We start from the raw sequence: 19275 nt of genomic DNA on the forward strand, positions 1-19275 counted from the left end.
ATGAAACGCAGCCCCCGAAGAAAGGGGGTCAATACGGAATATGCACTGAGCATGTAAGGCATGGAATACAGAAAAGAGGATCATAACTGAAACAGAGATTTACCAGAATCAAGTATGACCTTTTAAAACATCAAAGCACTTGCCTTTTTAAATGAAAATCATGCATATCCATATCATATATCATATATACAGATAACGTGTCCCGGCCCTCCTGTGAGGGACTCGGTGGGTAAAATCATACATGTCCACATCATATATCATATATGCGTAACGTGTCCCGGCCCTCCAGTGAGGGACTCGGTGGGTAGAATCGTGCATGTCAGTCATATACCATATATACATAACGTGTCCCGGCCCACTATTGCGGGTCTCGGTGAATAAAGTCATCATATGCCATCCTGGCCGCCATACCCATATCATCATATCATCATATACATATACATATAACGTGTCCCGGCCCGCAAGTGAGAGGGACTCGGTGAACAATGCACAGGAGTGCACACGATAACATACCCGGCCCGGGACTCGGTGAATAGATATATTGAGGCTTGCACAAACAGAGTCGTGAGAAACTATATGCATATAAATCAAGACTCGATAGATAAATATACTTACCGACATCTGAAGGCTCAGAAACAAGTTTCGGGTCAATTCGACTTAGTATGAAAAAGTTATGAGCGTTTGAAGTACATAACCTTCTACGAACATTTCAGAAACCATTTTTGGAAAATCGAAGCAACAATCATATCAACTACCTTCTGGATATCGTATGGATCAAATCAAATATAGCTTTTAGAATCATATGTACATATGAAAATGTATCAAAGACTTAACGGAATAATCAGACGTGCTATCATTTGAAAATCAAGACATTAGCCAGATCACTTATCTCTCGAATGCCAATTCGGAAACATACCAAGTAGATCTTCGGACATCATAGATACGCATCAAAATCATATGAAACATCTTATGGAAATCAAGGATATCAGCCATCCTAGTGTCTCTAAGAATAGGAATTTCTTTGCAATCGTACATATACGTCATTTGTTCGTTTCATAAAGATCATGCCAAAAGAAAGAAAGGATAAGCCTTATGGACTCGGTGAACAATGCAGAGGAGTGCGCACGATAACATACCCGGACCGGGACTCGGTGAATAGACATATTGAGACTTGCACGAACAGAGTCATGAGAAACTATATGCATATAAATCAAGACTCGATAGATAAATATACTTACCGACATCTGAAGGCTCATAAACAAGTTTCGGGTCAATTCGACTTAGTATGAGAAAGTTATGAGCGTTTGAAGTACATAACCTTCTACGAACATTTCAGAAACCATTTTTGGAAAATCGAAGCAACAATCACATCAAGTACCTTCTGGATATCGTATGGATCAAATCAAATATAGCTTTTGGAATCATATGTACATATCAAAATGTATCAAAGATTTAACGGAATAATCAGACGTGCTATCATTTGAAAATCAAGACATTAGCCAGATCACTTATCTCTCGAATGCCAATTCGGAAACATACCAAGTAGATCTTCGGACATCATAGATACGCATCAAAATCATATGAAACATCTTATGGAAATCAAGGATATCAGCCATCCTAGTGGCTCTAAGAATAGGAATTTCTTTGCAATCGTACATATACATCATTTGTTCGTTTCATAAAGATCATGCCAAAAGAAAAGAAAGGATAAGCCTTACTTGCCTGTCCCACGTCCAACTAGCTACGCTTATTCGTCCAATCTTGTTAGTCTACATTCAAGAGAATTGACGTAATAATTAGGCTCATTATCATATACTTTGTCTTAGTTCTTCAAATGGATTCATTTATAATCTGCCGAAATTTCGGCAGCATTTCCCCTGTAAATACACTATCCCCGAGAATTCAACTCGGTCAAATCAACAATCAACAATCTGAGAATTAGACTCGGCCAAATTATCAACAACAATACCAACAATCATACTAACAACTTCAACAATCAATCCAAAATATATTCTAACATTAACAACTTCCGTCACACAATTCGACGACATTTCATTTGTATTCAATTCAATCACATATAATCAAGCTAACACCAATGATCCCACATTCAAGTATTAATCCGAAATCTTCCTAACATGATTCAAGAATACTTCAAACAATTCACATAATATTCCAACAACCCAATCAACATATTACTCCACCCGAAACCTTCCAAATTCAACAAGAACAATAGCGACACATTTCCTTCTTCCAAGTTCATGAATTTTACCTACTACCCGAATCCTTCTCAACTCAACATAGCCAACAACAACACATTCTTTCCTTCCAAACTCATGAACTATAATAATAGTCTATGCATTAACAACTTTACTCTCATAATGACAAGAAACTATACTAATATCAAATTAACTTCTTCAACACTCCCACAACAATTACAACTTCATTTCAAGCCATCAAATCCTCATTTTTATTATGGAATCCACAACAACAACAATCAAAATACTAAATAAAATCAATTCATTTGTTCTTCACAACTCAACTATGTTCGGCCACAACATATACCTACATATTTCATGAATTTCATCCATTTCCACATACTACAACATTCACAAATCATCTCTAACACATGTGAAAGAAGATTGAATACATACCTTTTCCACACATCTCTTCACCCGGCTAGGGCTTATGAATTACACAAATAAAGGCTTTGCTTGCTCCAACAACTCCTCATGTTAATGAGGACCTTCCATTTGGTGGAAATACTAGGAGAAATAAATTTTGCTTAATCAATTTCCATGGAGCCAATTTTCTTGGCTAGGGCCGAATGCCCCTCTTTTTTTTTTTTTTTTCTTTCTTGAAGTTTCTTGATTTGGAAGGAGGAACATGTCTTATTTGATTACTTAGGTATATATATATACAAGGCTCCTACAAATAGGAATATAAACACATGGCCATGGGTGGGACCCATTCCCTTAAGCCACACGGCCACAATGGCCTATTCAAGAACTTTCTTGAATTGTTATGAAATTCCTATTTTGCCCCTAGCCTTTCCACAATATTATCATGAACCATTTTGTGAATTTTCCTTTTTACCCTTAGCCTTTCTCAATATTTCCACACCAATAATATTCATAAACAACTTGTGTATTAAACAAGATCAAAATATAGCTTTTCCCTTAACTTCTCACAACTATCTCGAATTATCCGAACGTACAAAATACGGGCTATAACATCCTCTCCCCCTTTAGAACATTCGTCCTCAAATGTTCAACTGGCCTCATGGGGTGTCATAATACTTCGGGAGGGTCCCATTCATAGTTGTCCTTTCCTTCATGCCCATTCTTTATCTTTCACCCTATCTTCTTATAATCGAACTCCTCGATCTTTACATGAGTCCTCATTCCGTATCATGGGTTTCCTAATCCACTGTGCCAACTTATTATCCTTGTCCTTCGCAGGTCATCTCTTCTCTGTTACTGTTTCGTCATAATGCCTTAATAGAAGTCATGTTTTGGTACGTAACCTTCACTTGACGACCCAATATGGCCACAGGCTGTTTCTTGCTCTTATTTTATCTACCGTATTGCAGTCTCACTTACCATGCTATAGATATTCATCTGCCTTTGGTGTTCTCCTTTCTTTGCTCCCTGCTTCTTTACGTCTTTGTCACTGTTCCTTTTAATCTTTCATTCCATATATTTATCCAAAAACGTATGTACATACTGTTTCTTTACCATTTATCTTCCTTCGCAGTCCAGTTACCCTTATGGTAGCTTATGATCCGAGTTCACTTAACTTCTTAGTTCGCAACATCTTTGAGTCCTTATTACAACTTTTTCTTTGCTTCCTTCCCTCACATTTCTCGACACAAGTGTACTTGTCTTTGATTTCTTTATACTGGCGCTCGTTTCGTCCATCGTTATTCATCGTTGACTCTCCGGCGTGGGTTTCTTACAAATATGATTGAGCATCGCTTCACGTCGATGGTTCATATAATTCTTAGCGTATATCCTCATGCTCCGTATGATTAATGGTCCACGAACTATTTTCTAGTATACGCTGAACTTTTTTATTTCATTCATAGACACTGCGTTCTTTCTTTCCTTCAAAAATCCCCCAGACTACCAATTGTTGATACTTTTATTACAATAGTCGTTGTTGTCCGAAATATCCTTTGAATATTATCGTTTTTCTCCATTGTCCTTCGTGGACTTAGCTTGTAGCCATTTTCTTGCTCCTTTTATTATTCTTTAAAACACATCGTTGTGTACTTAGGTACGGCGCAAACTTGTCCAGTATGAGGGATTCAAGTCATGTTCTAAACATATCATAATTCATGTTGGCATGAAGCATTCTCTTAAGGTGTCTTACATCCTTTCCCTTCGTGTCGGTCTCATGGTACACTCATTGTCAATTCGTTTCTATTCCTTTCATGTATTCTCTTGGTATGCCGATAGGTTTTGAACTCTGGCCCCGAGCTATTAAATTTTCCCCTTCTGTAGCCTGACAGTGTTGTGATTCCTTTTAAGCCCAATATAATATGTTCTCCCCCCCCCCCTTTATACGGGGCTCCATATATGCCAACGGTCCTCGAGTATCCTTGTCTACGATAGTTACCTACAGGGTTCCGTTATCGTATGGTCTGGCATGTCCATCTTCTCGCTGCTTACACTCTCGTATTTAACTAGACTTCTCATAAGAGTACCCAATTCCGATGCCTTCTTTTTCACCTTTCCATACTTCTGTCTTTGTGACTAACGGTGTCCTAGACTCACTAGTTCATGGGGACGTTAAAATTCACTGCGTTCTTTTCTAAAATCTTTGGTTGTACTTCACTCCTCGTCTTGCTTTCCAGGTTTTTGCTTATAACATTCTCTAGAATTCTCCTTATCTTGAGTTCCCCTTCAATTCATGTCTATATCACTATTAGTCCTTTCGCACATTTTTTTTTCATTCCATTTCCTCTATGGTCAAATCTTTCAGACCTTGCATGAATTCTGATTCCATACCATTAATTTCCCAATCAACAGTGTCGTCCCATCATTCTTGTTCTTTCCTCGATGCGTAGTCGGGTTCCTATTATTTTACTCCCAAATGTTCTCTTCTTCCTTCGACTAACCCGTTAGTATACTTTTCCTACTTTCATCCTTACCCTTCCTTGGGTTTCTTCCTCCTCGAGCCTTTTCTTTTCTTGTTATATGCAGTATCGACTCTGAAGTTCGTGAAATTTTACCTTCAACGCGCAAATCCGCCTTATTCTCAAGTCATCCTTTCAAGAAGGCATTTCCATGTCCGAGGCAGCCACATTAATATAGCTGCACATTTTATTCCTTCATATACCTTTCAAGGGTCGAAATTTTCTAACATCGTCACTAAGCTTAATCATTCTTTCTCTTACTTCACATCCCTCGTCATAGTCACTATTCCTTTAGGCCCACTTATTGAAATTGGTTCACGAACCTCACACATTCCTCTTTTGTTCTATATTACCACACTTTACCCTTTTTATGTACCTACCTTTGAATTTTTATCCAAATAGTCTCGTACTTTTCCGGTAATTTCTCTCGGGGCTTCACTCACTATGGTTTCTTACCTTTCACCTTTTTTCGACATTTTAATCTCCTTGTCTTCTATTTACTCACACTCTTTCTTTTTCAAATATCGTTGTATTAAAATTTCCAATCTTAACCTGTAATAAAAATAACATCAGCTTACTTTATAATGCTGGTACCATATCTCTTCTTGTTACTTGAACTTCGGTACCCCTTGCCCTATTGATTCCTTCTTTACCGTAGCGCCGGTTGCTGGAACTCGCACGTCCACCGATACAATCACATATGAGATATCATACGCATTCATATATATATATATATATATATATATAATTACTATCAACTAGCCCACAAAATACTTCCAAACGCTATTCAAGCCTATCCAAATCCCCGAGCTGTGACGCACTCTCTGTCTCTTCTCCAGTCTAGCCTGTCTCATCCTATGTGGCCTCTTATGGTCTCTAACCATCCCGTATACTCTAGTTTCCCTTAGGCCACTCTAACTTCCCATTTGCCTCTTATGTATAAATCTTTAGGATTTCTTGCACATTTCCCAGGGGGTCACCCATCCTAAAATTTCTCCCACCTTAGCACGCTTAACCTCGAAACTTCGATGGAATCCGGTGCCTTAATGCTGATATAATCACGTCTGCTTCCTCGCATGACCTTTATTACATGATCTAAAGCGAATGAAGTCTTACAGATTCCGAGACATTTTCGTAACACATCCTTTCTTTTACAATTACTGTTTTGTCCTTTTCAATTCCCAGTGTTCACTTTTCACTTATGTGTATAACTATCCTTCGTCCCAGATTCCTAGATTCCCGATAATAGAAAATATACCTTCATCGCCGTTACTTATTAATACTTCGGGCATCAGCCTGTTCGGATTTTTCACTCATCATCCTTACATAATAATCTTCGGTAAAACTGATTGTCGACTTTCTCTGAATCCTTCGGCAGACCTTGTTCTTACTAATCCTCGAATATTATCCATCTTAATCCTTTGGACTGCTAATCGTCCTTCTCGCCATCGTTCTTCATGTTATGCCAAGTCCATAGCCTTTCTGAAACAACACATCTCGCTTATTGTCTATGTACGATATTTCCTTTCCACACTTCTTCCTGTTAGGCGTACTTGACTAAATGACCTGATTTTTGAACAATTCTGGCTGAATCTCCTTTTACAGTTCTTATTATTTAGAATCCACACACAGCAAATACCAACAATGCATCACAGGGCAGACAATCATACAACATATTCCAGCCACCCAGAGCTCCCAATGTCATGTAACAAAACAAATATATCACAACTTACCTTTTTGACTTTCCATATCATCACTCAACTTCTTCCGTCATATGTAAGGCTTACATGTAAGAAATCTCATTTCCTATGACTTGGCTCTACCGCACGATCTAGATGCCCTGTAGCCTCCGGTTAATAAATGTGGCCGGCTTCACACCCATAAACAGGACTCTACTGGACACGACTTTGCAGACAACCCCTAAGACAACCAGCTCTGATACCACTTTGCCACACCCTAATCTCCCTAAGGTGTGATGGGCACCCGACCTTTACTTAGGGCCGAGCGAACCCTCAGACCCTTAGTACACACATAATCTTCTTAGACTTTTAAATCAAATAAAGATGAAATACGTAGTACAGCTTTCAGAAATATTCTTTTTCATCGTTGTTCTCAAATCAAACAAAATCTGTAATTATATAGAACTTATCACATACTACAGAATAACACATCGGTTGATGGAGCCGGTTACCACACTGACATTCTATACCCACGACTCTGTCTGCAAAGTCTCTAACTTCGAACAAAATATCATAGCACATATACTCTGACTCGGCAACACTCCAGGAGCAAATGGAGTTGCCAATCCAGCTGAAGCATCTTCTAGCAATGTCCTTTACTCATCTGGGTGTACCTGCGTGGCATGAAACGCAGCCCCCGAAGAAAGGGGGTCAGTACGGAATATGCACTGAGCATGTAAGGCATGGAATACAGAAAAAGAGCATCATAACTGAAACAGAGATTTACTAGATTCAAGTATGACCTTTTAAAACATCAAAGCACTTGCCTTTTTAAATGAAAATCATGCATATCCATATCATATATCATATATACAGATAACGTGTTCCGGCCCTCCTGTGAGGGACTCGGTGGGTAAAATCATACATGTCCACATCGTATATCATATATGCGTAACGTGTCCCGGCCCTCCAGTGAGGGACTCGGTGGGTAGAATCGTGCATGTCAGAGTCATATACCATATATACATAACGTGTCCCGGCCCTCTATTGCGGGTCTCGGTGAATAAAGTCATCATATGCCATCCTGGCCGCCATCCCCATATCATCATATCATCATATACATATACATATAACGTGTCCCGGCCCGCAAGTGAGAGGGACTCGGTGAACAATGCAGAGGAGTGCGCACGATAACATACCCGGCCCGAGACTCGGTGAATAGACATATTGAGGCTTGCACGAACAGAGTCGTGAGAAACTATATGCATCTAAATCAAAAATCGATAGATAAATATACTTACCGACATCTGAAGGCTCAGAAACAAGTTTCGGGTCAATCCGACTTAGTATGAGAAAGTTATGAGCGTTTGAAGTACATAACCGTCTACGAACATTTCAAAAACCATTTTTGAAAAATCGAAGCAACAATCATATCAAGTACCTTCTGGATATCGTATGGATCAAATCAAATATAGCTTTTGGAATCATATGTACATATCAAAATGTATCAACGACTTAACGGAATAATCAGACGTGCTATCATTTGAAAATCAAGACATTAGCCAGATCACTTATCTCTCGAATGCCAATTCGGAAACATACCAAGTAGATCTTCGGACAACATAGATACGCATCAAAATCATATGAAACATCTTATGGAAATCAAGGATATCAGCCATCCTAGTGGCTCTAAGAATAGTAATTTCTTTGCAATCGTACATATACGTCATTTGTTCATTTCATAAAGATCAGGCCAAAAGAAAGAAAGGATAAGCCTTACATACCTGTCCCACGTCCAACTAGCTACGCTTATTCGTCCAATCTTGTTAGTCTACATTCAAGAGAATTGACGTAATCATTAGGCTCATTATCATATACTTTTTCTTAGTTCTTCAAATGGATTCATTTATAATCTGCCGAAATTTCGGCAGCATTTCCCCTGTAAATACACCATCCCCGAGAATTCAACTCAGTCAAATCAACAATCAACAATCCGAGAATTGGACTCGGCCAAATTATCAACAACAATACCAACAATCATACTAACAACTTCAACAATCAATCCAAAATATATTCTAACATTAACAACTTCCGTCACACAATTCGACGGCATTTCATTTGTATTCAATTCAATCACATATAATCAAGCTAACACCAATGATCCCACATTCAAGTATTAATCCGAAATCTTCCTAACATGATTCAAGAATACTTCAAACAATTCACATAATATTCCAACAACCCAATCAACATATTACTTCACCCGAAACCTTCCAAATTCAACAAGAACAATAGCGACACATTTCCTTCTTTCAAGTTCATGAATTTTACCTACTACCCGAATCCTTCTCAACTCAACATAGCCAACAACAACACATTCTTTCCTTCCAAACTCATGAACTATAATAATAGTCTATGCATTAACAACTTTACTCTCATAATGACAAGAAACTATACTAATATCAAATTAACTTCTTCAACACTCCCACAACAATTACAACTTCATTTCAAGCCATCAAATCCTCATTTTTATTATGGAATCCACAACAACAACAATCAAAATACAAAATAAAATCAATTCATTTGTTCTTCACAACTCAACTATGTTCGACCACAACATATACATACATATTTCATGAATTTCATCCATTTCCACATACTACAACATTCACAAATCATCTCTAACACATGTGAAAGAAGATTGAATACATACCTTTTCCACACATCTCTTCACCTGGCTAGGGCTTATGAATTACACAAATAAAGGCTTTACTTGCTCCAACAACTCCTTCATGTTAATGAGGACCTTCCATTTGGTGGAAATACTAGGAGAAATAAATTTTTCTTAATCAATTTCCATGGAGCCAATTTTCTTGGCTAGGGCCGAATGCCCCTTTTTTTTTTTTTTCTTTCTTGAAGTTTCTTGATTTGGAAGGAGGAATATGTCTTATTTGACTACTTAGGTATATATATATATATATACAAGGCTCTTACAAATAGGAATATAAACACATGGCCATGGGTGGGACCCATTCCCTTAAGCCACACAGCCACAATGGCCTATTCAAGAACTTTCTTGAATTGTTGTGAAATTGCCATTTTGCCCCTAGCCTTCCCACAATATTACCATGAACCATTTTGCGAATTTTCCTTTTTACCCTTAGCCTTTCTCAATATTTCCACACCAATAATATTCATAAATAATATTCATAAACAACTTGTGTATTAAACAAGATCAAAATATAGCTTTGCCCTTATTCTCACAACTATCTCGAATTATCCGAACGTACAAAATACGGGCTATAACAGTTGAAGTCAACTTATCCTTCAACGTCTGAAAACTCTGCTCACAAGCATCTATCTATTGGAACTTAGCTGATTTCTGAGTCAACTTAGTCAATGGGGCTGAAAGAGAGGAAAATCCTTGTACAAACCTTCTATAATAACCTGCCAAGCCCAAGAAACTACGTATCTCTGTTGGTGTCGTGGACCTTGGACAATTCTTCACAGCCTCAATCTTTTGGGCATCCACACTAATGCCTTCCTCCGAAATAATGTGATCTAGAAAAGCCACAGAGTTTAACCAGAACTCACACTTGGAAAACTTGGCATACCACTCTCTACCTGGAAGAATTCCAAGCACTGTCCGTAGATGTTCTGCATGATCATCCTCTGACGATGAATAAACCAGAATATCATCTATGAACACAATAACGAACACATCTAGAAAAGGCCTGAATACACGATTCATTAAATCCATGAATACGGCTGGGGCATTAGTTAGCCCGAACGACATAACACGAAACTCATAATGGCCATATCTAGTCCAGAATGCCGTCTTTGGAATGTCCTCTTACTTTACCCTGACCTGGTGATATCCTGATCTCAAGTCTATCTTCGAGAAATATTTGGCGCCTTGCAACTGATTGAATAAATCATCGATCCTCGAGAGCAGATACTTATTCTTCACAGTCACTTTATTCAATAGCCTATAATCAATACACATTCGCAAAGAGCCATTCTTCTTTCTTACAAATAATACTGGTGCTCCCCACGATGATGTGCTAGGCCTAATAACCCTTCTCAAGAAAATCTTTCAACTGCTCTTTCAATACTTTCAACTCCGCTGGTGCCATCCTATAAGGAGGAATAGATATCGGCTGAGTATCTGGCAATAAATCAATAGTAAAATCAATCTCTCTCTGGAGGAATGCCTGGAAGCTCATCTGGAAACACATCTGGGAACTCATTAACCACAGGGATAGACTGAAGAGTCGGCGACTCTTCTTGCACATGTTGAACTTGAATTAGGTGAAAAATATACCCTTTTCTGATCATCTACTCTGCTTTAAGGTAGGAAATAAACCTACCCTTCGGCGAAACGGTATTACCTTTCAACTCAAGAACTGGCTCACCGAGAAACTAAAATTGAACTATCTTTGTTCTGCAATCAACATTAGCATAACAAGAAGCCAACCAGTCCATGCCCATAATGGCATCAAAATCAATCATATCTAACTCAATCAGATCTACTATGATGTGGCAGTCACAAACTATAACAGCACAACCTCGGTATACTCGCCTGGCTATAATCGAATCACCAACTAGCGTGGACACCTAAAAAGGTTTAATCAACTCGGGCTCTACCCCAAACTTGCCGACAACAAAGGGCGTTGTTATATCCCGTATTTTGCACATTTGGATATTTTGAGGTAATTGCGACAAGTTGAGGACAAGGCTATATTTTGATCCTGTTTAATACATAAGTTGTTTATGAAAAATTTTGATATGGAAATATTAAGAATAGCTAGGGGTAAAAAGGAAAATTCGCAAGATGACTCATAGAAATATGGAGGGAGGCTAAGGGCAAATTTGGAATTTGGAAAATAAATTTTCATGAAGTGCAGAACAAAAACAAAAGTGGGCTTAATAAAAGGGGCCAAGTGTCCGGCCACATGGAGTGGGCCTTGGCCCACATGGGAGCCCAACTTTGATACATAAAAGATGAGTATTAGAGCTCATTTTTCATTCTCTCCACTTAGAATTTTCAAGAACCTTGTAGAAGACCAAAAACACAAGGCTCTTCGACCAAGAGAGAAAAAAAATTGGAGCCTTCAATTTTGATTCAATTGAAGGTCCTCTTTAACGTAGTATAATTGTTGGAGCAAGAAGACATCTCTTTGTAGCAAGTCCATAATTCTAGACAAGAGGGAAATTAAGGGAAAAAGGTAAGAATTAATCTTCTTTTATATGTTATGGATGGTTGTGTATGTTGTAATATGTAGAAATGGGTGAAATTCATGAAAATATGGATGTATGTATGGTGGCCGTGTATATATGTGTGTGTGTAGGAATAATGACTCAATTATTTTATCTAGTGTTTTGGATTATTGTTGTTGTGGATTCTATGTTGATAATGAAAGTTTGATGATTCTGGTTGAAGTTGTAAGTGTTGGAGAGTTGTTTTAGAAGCCACTGTAATTTGAATGTAGTTTCTTGTAATTATGGAAGATAATGTTGTTAGTGTGTGAATTGGTGGTGTAGTTCATGAATTTGAAGGAAGGAAATGTGTTGTTATTGTTCTTGTACCATTTGGAAGGTTTCGGGTGGAATGGCATATTGGTTGGATTATTTTGAATATTGTACGGATTGTTTGAAGTATTCTTGAATATTGTTTGAATGGTTGCAGATTAGAACTTGAATATGTAGTCAATTATGAATTGAACGTAAATGGAAAGTCGTCAATGTTTGTAGAAAGAAGTTGCTAACGTTAGTATGTGTTTTGAATTGATTGTGGATATTGTTAGAATAACTGTTGGTATTATTGTTGATAATTTGGTCGAGTTAAATTCTCGGATTTGTTGTTGACGTTTTGGCCGAGTTGGATTCTCGGGGATGGTTGTATTTACAGGGGAAATGCTGCCGAACTTTCTGTAAATAAAGTATTGGTTTAGAATTGGACTCTTAAGTGTTTATGGCTAATGATTGGTATATACTAATATTGTTTTAGATCTTGCGAAGCCAAAGACTTAAGTTTGGATTAGCGTAGAAAGCGGGCAAGGTATGTAAGGCTTACCCTTTCTTTCTTTTGGCATGATCTTTGTGAAAACGAATAGACGATATGTATATGATTCCAAAGAAACTCCTATACTTAGAACCACTAGGATGGCTAATATTCTTGACTTCCATAAGCTATTTCATATGGTTTTGATGCGTATCCATGATGTTCGAAGTTCTATTTGATATGTTTCCGAATGGCGTTCAAAAGATAATTGATATGACTAAAGTCTTGATTTTCAAATGCTAGCACGTTCGATTATTCCATTGAGTCTTCGATATATTTTGACACGCACATGTGGTTTCAAAAGTTCTACTTTGATTTGATCCATAGCGATGTTCGAAAGGTACTTGATATGATTATTGCTTTGAATTTCCAAAAATAGCTTCTGAAACGTTTATAGAAGGTTCTGTACTAAAACGTCCATAACTTTTCCATACTGACTCGGATTGACTTAAACGTGTTTATGACTCTCAAGTGTCGATTTATGTACGTACCCATCGAGTCTTAAAATTTATTTGATATGCATATAGTTTCTCACTACTCTGCTCGTGCATGTGTCATTACCTCTTTCACCGAGCCCTGGGCCGGTATGTATCGTGCGTATGGTTCGCCGAGTCCCTTGCTTGAGGGCCGGGTCCCATATATATATTCCGGAGTATGATGTGTCCGGTTCCCGGGTAACGTGTATATGTGTCCGGTCCCCGGGTACCGTGTATATGTTATGGAGTATGATGTGTCCAGTTTCCCGGAGTATGATATGTCCCGGGTACCGTGTATATGTTATGATGTGTTATGTGTTACGGGGATGTTACGGAGATATGAAATCTTCTGGAGTATGATGTGTTATGGCGCCAAAGACAGGAGTGGCGACCATGTTCCTGTGCCCTATGCATGATTTTGATATGCATCATTTGTGTTTCAAAGTAAGCATTTTGGTATACTGATTTGTATTCATTTTCCACATTCCCTATTTGAGTCATGATTCTAGTTATTGTATTCCATGCTTTACATGCTCAGTACATATTTCGTACTGACCCCCCTCTTTCTTCGGGGGGCTGCGTTTCATGCCCGCACGTACAGACGTTCACGTGAGTGACCCGACAGTTTAGGCCATCTGTTATGCTACTTTGGAGTGCTCCCTTGTTCCGGAGCCTACATTTTGGTATAGACTCTTCCGTTGTATATATGTATGTACATATTCAGGGGTACGGCGGGGCCCTGTCCCGTCATATGATTCTGTTGTCTTTGTTAGAGGCCTGTAGACATGTATGTGGGTCATGGGTCATTATGGTTCAGTTATGTTTGTGTGGCTTGCGTCTAAGCAGTTCTATTTGTTATGACAGCCTTAACGGCTAGTATGTATTTATACGTATGTATATGTTTTGGGCGATATGTTTTACGACAGCCTTGGTGGCTTCTGTATGATATGTTTGTTATATGTGACCGCTTAAGACTACATCTGTCCTTCGTATTTGTGTAAGCCGATGTATGCTAAATATGGATAAGTCATTGATATGCCGATTTGGTAAGTGAGTATGTATGAGTGTCCAACTCGGGCACTAGTCACGGCCCATGGGGTTGGGTCGTGACAGGCGTAACATATGATTAGGTGGAACCTGGATCAATCAGTGTATAAACATCATGGGAGGACACTCATATTATACCTTTAACAAATTCAGGAGACGTCTCGCGGTCCTGCCTACCAGCCAGTCCATTCCTCCCTCTACCTCGCCCTGCTAGCGTGCTGAGGACCGCTCAAGCTGGATGCTCCACTCCTCCCTCTACCTCGCCCTGCTAGCGTCTGAAAAACTTGCCCTGAAGGGCGTACCACAGAAGAAGAACTAGCCATAGACCCGGTGGGCTGAACCATACCTGTACCAACCCCCATCGGGCACTCCCTCATCTGGTGGCCTGACTGACCACAAAAATAACAACCATCCGACCCCAATCGATACTTCCCTGTGTGTAGCCTACCACACTGAGCACACCACGGCAAGGGCAGCCTCGCCTGGCCTGACTCCGGTTTGTACTGAGAGCTTGATGCTCTAGAACTCTGGCCCGCTCATAAATAAGAAGACCGATCAAACCTCGGACCCGAAAACCACGGAGATGCACTCCCTGGTGAATGGAATGGATGGTGGGGATACTGCTGTCTCAGTCCTCCCCTAGACTCGCCCCTATCTCTAAAGATCTGGGCCTCTAACTATGGCCCCGGTCACGGTCACGATCTGTCCTCCTCTGACACTTGCGATCTTCCAGATTTTGTGCATATGCCTGTATACGGGAGATATCCATGCCTGGCTATAACGCAACAGTCGTACAAGCATATATCAAATGTGGCCCTTGACTAACCACAAAACGGTGAACTCTGTCCTCCATCTCAGCCACCATGGCTGGGGCATATCTAGCCATATAATCAATATATACACAGTACTCCTGGTCACTCATACTGACCTGCTCAATACGTAGAAATCTATCTGCTCGGGCTCGCCTGACCTCAGGAGGTAGATAATGGTGACTAAAAGCATCCCAGAACTCTCGCCAAAAAGCTGGAGGGGCATTCTCTCCCCTAGATAACTCCCAAGTCTGATACCATTGTACTGCAATATCACGAAGCCTATACGAAGCCAATTCCACAGACTCGACCTCATCCGCGTACATAACCCTCAAGGTCCTGTGTAAATCATCAATGAAATCTTGGGGGTCCATAATTTGCTTTATCACTGAGAACTCTGGAGGACCTAACCCAAGGAAGGTCTTAACCCTCGAATTACCAGTCCTATCTTCCTGGTCAACACCAACTCCCTGCTGCTGGGCCTGGACGACTACTAATCTAGTCAACAACCGTATAGCATCTCGCACATCCTGGCCCGGTGCGCCCGGCTGAGGAACTTAGGCAGGTGCTGGAGGCGGGGTACTTGATGTCTCAGATGGCCCCTCACTCTGAATCTCATCCTGGGCCCTCGTAGCCTGCCGAGTGCGGCTAGTGGCCACACCTGTCACTCTCTTGCCCTTCTGGGCAGCTGTAGTTTTCTTGCGGGGCATCGTTGAAATCAAAACTATTCATTAGAAGCGAACGCTTAACACATGGCTCTATCGCACAATCTAAGAGAGGATGAATGACATCATCCTAAATGTCCAATAGCCTCCTGTTTATAAGTGTGGTGCACAACACACCCATAAACAAGACTCTACTAGACACGGTCTGTAAACAACCCTAGGACGGAACTGCTCTGATACCACTTCTGTCACAACCCAAACCGATGAGTCGTGACGAGTGTCTGACCTCTAGCGACCAAACACCACTATACTCATATCTGAATCTTACTGGACATCTAAGGCCCATGCATAACTTAAACTGATCTCATAAATAGGCGACATCATGAACACTGAACAATCTGTATATACATAAACATACGAAAAGAACAGTGCGACCCACCTAGTCTACTACATATATTGTACATAAAAGAATAGAAGACGACAAGGCTACATCATCTGACTAATACATACAACTGTCTACAGACCTCTACTTGAATAAAACCTGTAGAAGGACGGGACAGGGCCCCGTCATACCCATGTGCATATAAGTCTCAAAAGGGTGGCATACCAACACTGACTGCAGCTCCGGATCAAATGGAGCGCACTGACTACTGCTAGATCTAGAGGTCCTACTGAGCTGGACCACCTGTCTGTCTACCTGTACCTGCGGGCGTGAACGCAGCCCCCCAAGCAACGGGGAGTTAGTGCGGATAATGTACTGAGTATGTGAAGCATAAGAACAACATATATATACAAGAATCATGAATAATATCTGAACTCATAAGCTGAAATGACTATCTGCATGTACTTGTAGGAACTAGTATCTGTCTATATCTGCATAAATCTGTGTAACTGGCAATGCCACTATGGGCGTATAATATGCATGCTCATGCCTATCAATTATGGTCATACATCTATAAATGTGTGCGTATATGATGCCTGATATATGTGCATATATAATGCCTGTCTCATTTCATAAATCATATCGGCCTCTCTGCGGCCATGATCAGATACATTGCTGCGGTACTTGCAACCTGATTGCCATATCATCATCATAGTGGTAATGCGTATATAACGCTTATAACGCTTCTCGTACTTCACATATATCTAATATTCACGTATATAATGCCTTCTGGTCATGGGTCAATGTACACAAATATATAATTAATGTAATGCATGGGTAAACTGTATACATATAACTAGCTACATAATACTGGACCCATGAACAGAACGAACACTCATAACTAGGTACATGAACATCAAAGACTGAAGGACTTCTAATGCTTCTAAGAGTAGAGTAATATGGAAGCTCGCTTACTCACTTGTTCACTCGTATCATTGGATCATTCCAAAGGAAAGAAAATATAGCCTTAACATACCTTGAAGTATACCAATCGCCCAACTTGTACCTCTCGAACTTGCAAGTCTACAATTAAGATAACATAGACCTTAATTAGGCTATTTTCCTCGCTTACTAACCATCTTTAAATGCATATAAAGCTTAACAAATTATAGACGATAATTTCCCTTATAAGCTTACAACTCTTCAACTTCCCATTCAATCCAACATTAACCACAACAACAATAACAACACTTATATATAAATATGTACTCAAATTTATCCCCAATCATCTCTTAAAATAGCCTCAAGTCACTACCTTTCCCTTCATCAACTTACCACTTCTACAAATACTTTCTTTTTACTTAAAATCACTAAAACTCTTGATAATAAACTCAAATATAACGGTAGAAATCATTTACATACCTTGAGGGGTCTAAGATCCTAAGAATCACTTCAACTCCAACTTCCTAAGCTTCACAACCTTGAAGAAACCCTAGAAGAAACCTTCTCCTTCACAAGCTCGAGTTTTACGGGGCTCGAATCTCACCAAATCGCAACTATTATGATAGGAAATATTGGGAGTGAAAACATTAGGGTTTTTCTTATTTGGAATGGAGGAAAATCAGAAATAAGGTCGTGGCTCCTATATTTATACTTGGAATTAAAAAGGCTACAACGGTTCAGTTCGACAAGCGGGTCGACGGCCCGTCGAAGTGTCGATGGTCCGTCGACATGTTCCGTTGACCTGCACCTGTAGATGCAAAGCTGAGGAACCCTGTCGATGCCGCACAACGACGGTCCGTGTTGACAGCCCGTCGATCATAACTGGTGTCTGCAGATTTCTCAGATTCAGCTCAGATCGCGTCGATTCGATTCGTTCAACTTCTAACTCTGTAAGTTCCCAGGAATACCTACTGGTACCTTTGTACACGGGGTAAGGCACTTTCTATCTCCAAAACTCGGACTCGGGTCTCTATTCTAAGGGCATACCCGACTATGAAACCATAGGTTCTTCCACGACGAGAACGAGAGGCGTAACACTACCAATCAAGTATTGGCATGCCTCCCTATGAAGCATTATATGGGAGAAAGTGTAGAACTCCTCTTTGTTGGAGTGAAGTTGGTGAAAGAAAATTAGTTGGTCCTAAGATTGTGCATAAAACTGAAGATAAGGTAAAAATCATCAAGGATTGTCTAAAACTTTCCTCGGATAGACAAAAGTCTTATGCTGATCTTAAGAGGTGTGAAATTGAACATCAACTAGGAGATAAGGTATTTTTAAAGGTTTCTCCACGGAAAAAGATTATGAGATTTGGCCAAAAAGGACCATATGAAGTGCTTGAGAGAGTTGGTCCAGTTGCATATAAATTAGCTCTTCCACTGGACTTAGATAAGATCCACAATGTGTTCCATGTTTCTATGCTTAGAAGATATCACTCAGATCCATCTCATCTTCTTCCTGTTGAATCCATTAAGGTCAATCCTGACTTGACATATGAAGTGGAACCTATCCAAATCTTGGCACATGAGACAAAAGAGTTCTAACAAGAAAATTCCTTTAGTAAAAGTCCTTTGGAGAAATCATTCTGGCAAACGAGCTACCTGGGAGGGAGAAGAGGATATGCGAATTCAATATCCATAGTTGTTTTGAGGCTACTATAATGTAAATTTCGGGACAAAATTTCTTAGGGGGGGCGGGGGGAGAGTTGTAACACCCCATTTTTTTTAAAAAACTAGCTCTTGAATTTTTGACTGACCATATCGTGATAGTAAGGGTATATTTTACTTCGCACTTCCTGAATGTGAATTTGACGATATTTGAAAATTGTTTGAAGTGTTATGGTGTAGTTATATAAACTACTCCTACTATGATTGTCTTAGTAATTTATTAAATGAATTAGATATTTATAAAAGTGGGCAACCCCTTTTTATTTTATTTTATTAGTTTTCATCCTTATCCCAAGTAAGATATATACCCTTTTGGCTCTTATCCTCTTCACCACCCCCCAATTTCGTT

General features: G+C 39.5%; 1 protein-coding gene across 1 annotated transcript; it reads left to right on the forward strand.

The window, feature by feature from the left end:
• The first annotated feature begins 18317 nt into the window (after positions 1-18317).
• On the forward strand, positions 18318-18803 carry LOC132644035 (uncharacterized). Its single transcript, XM_060360576.1, has one exon. It carries the CDS (start codon positions 18318-18320, stop codon positions 18801-18803), a length of 486 nt encoding a protein of 161 aa, XP_060216559.1.
• Positions 18804-19275: the final 472 nt, after the last annotated feature.

The sequence above is a fragment of the Lycium barbarum genome, chromosome 6, assembly GCF_019175385.1.
Source record: "Lycium barbarum isolate Lr01 chromosome 6, ASM1917538v2, whole genome shotgun sequence".
Lineage (NCBI taxonomy): Eukaryota > Viridiplantae > Streptophyta > Magnoliopsida > Solanales > Solanaceae > Lycium > Lycium barbarum.

Bases quoted from the DNA above. Each gene is read 5' to 3' on its own strand.
- LOC132644035 (XM_060360576.1), top strand. From the start codon at position 18,318: ATGCCTCCCTATGAAGCATTATATGGGAGAAAGTGTAGAACTCCTCTT.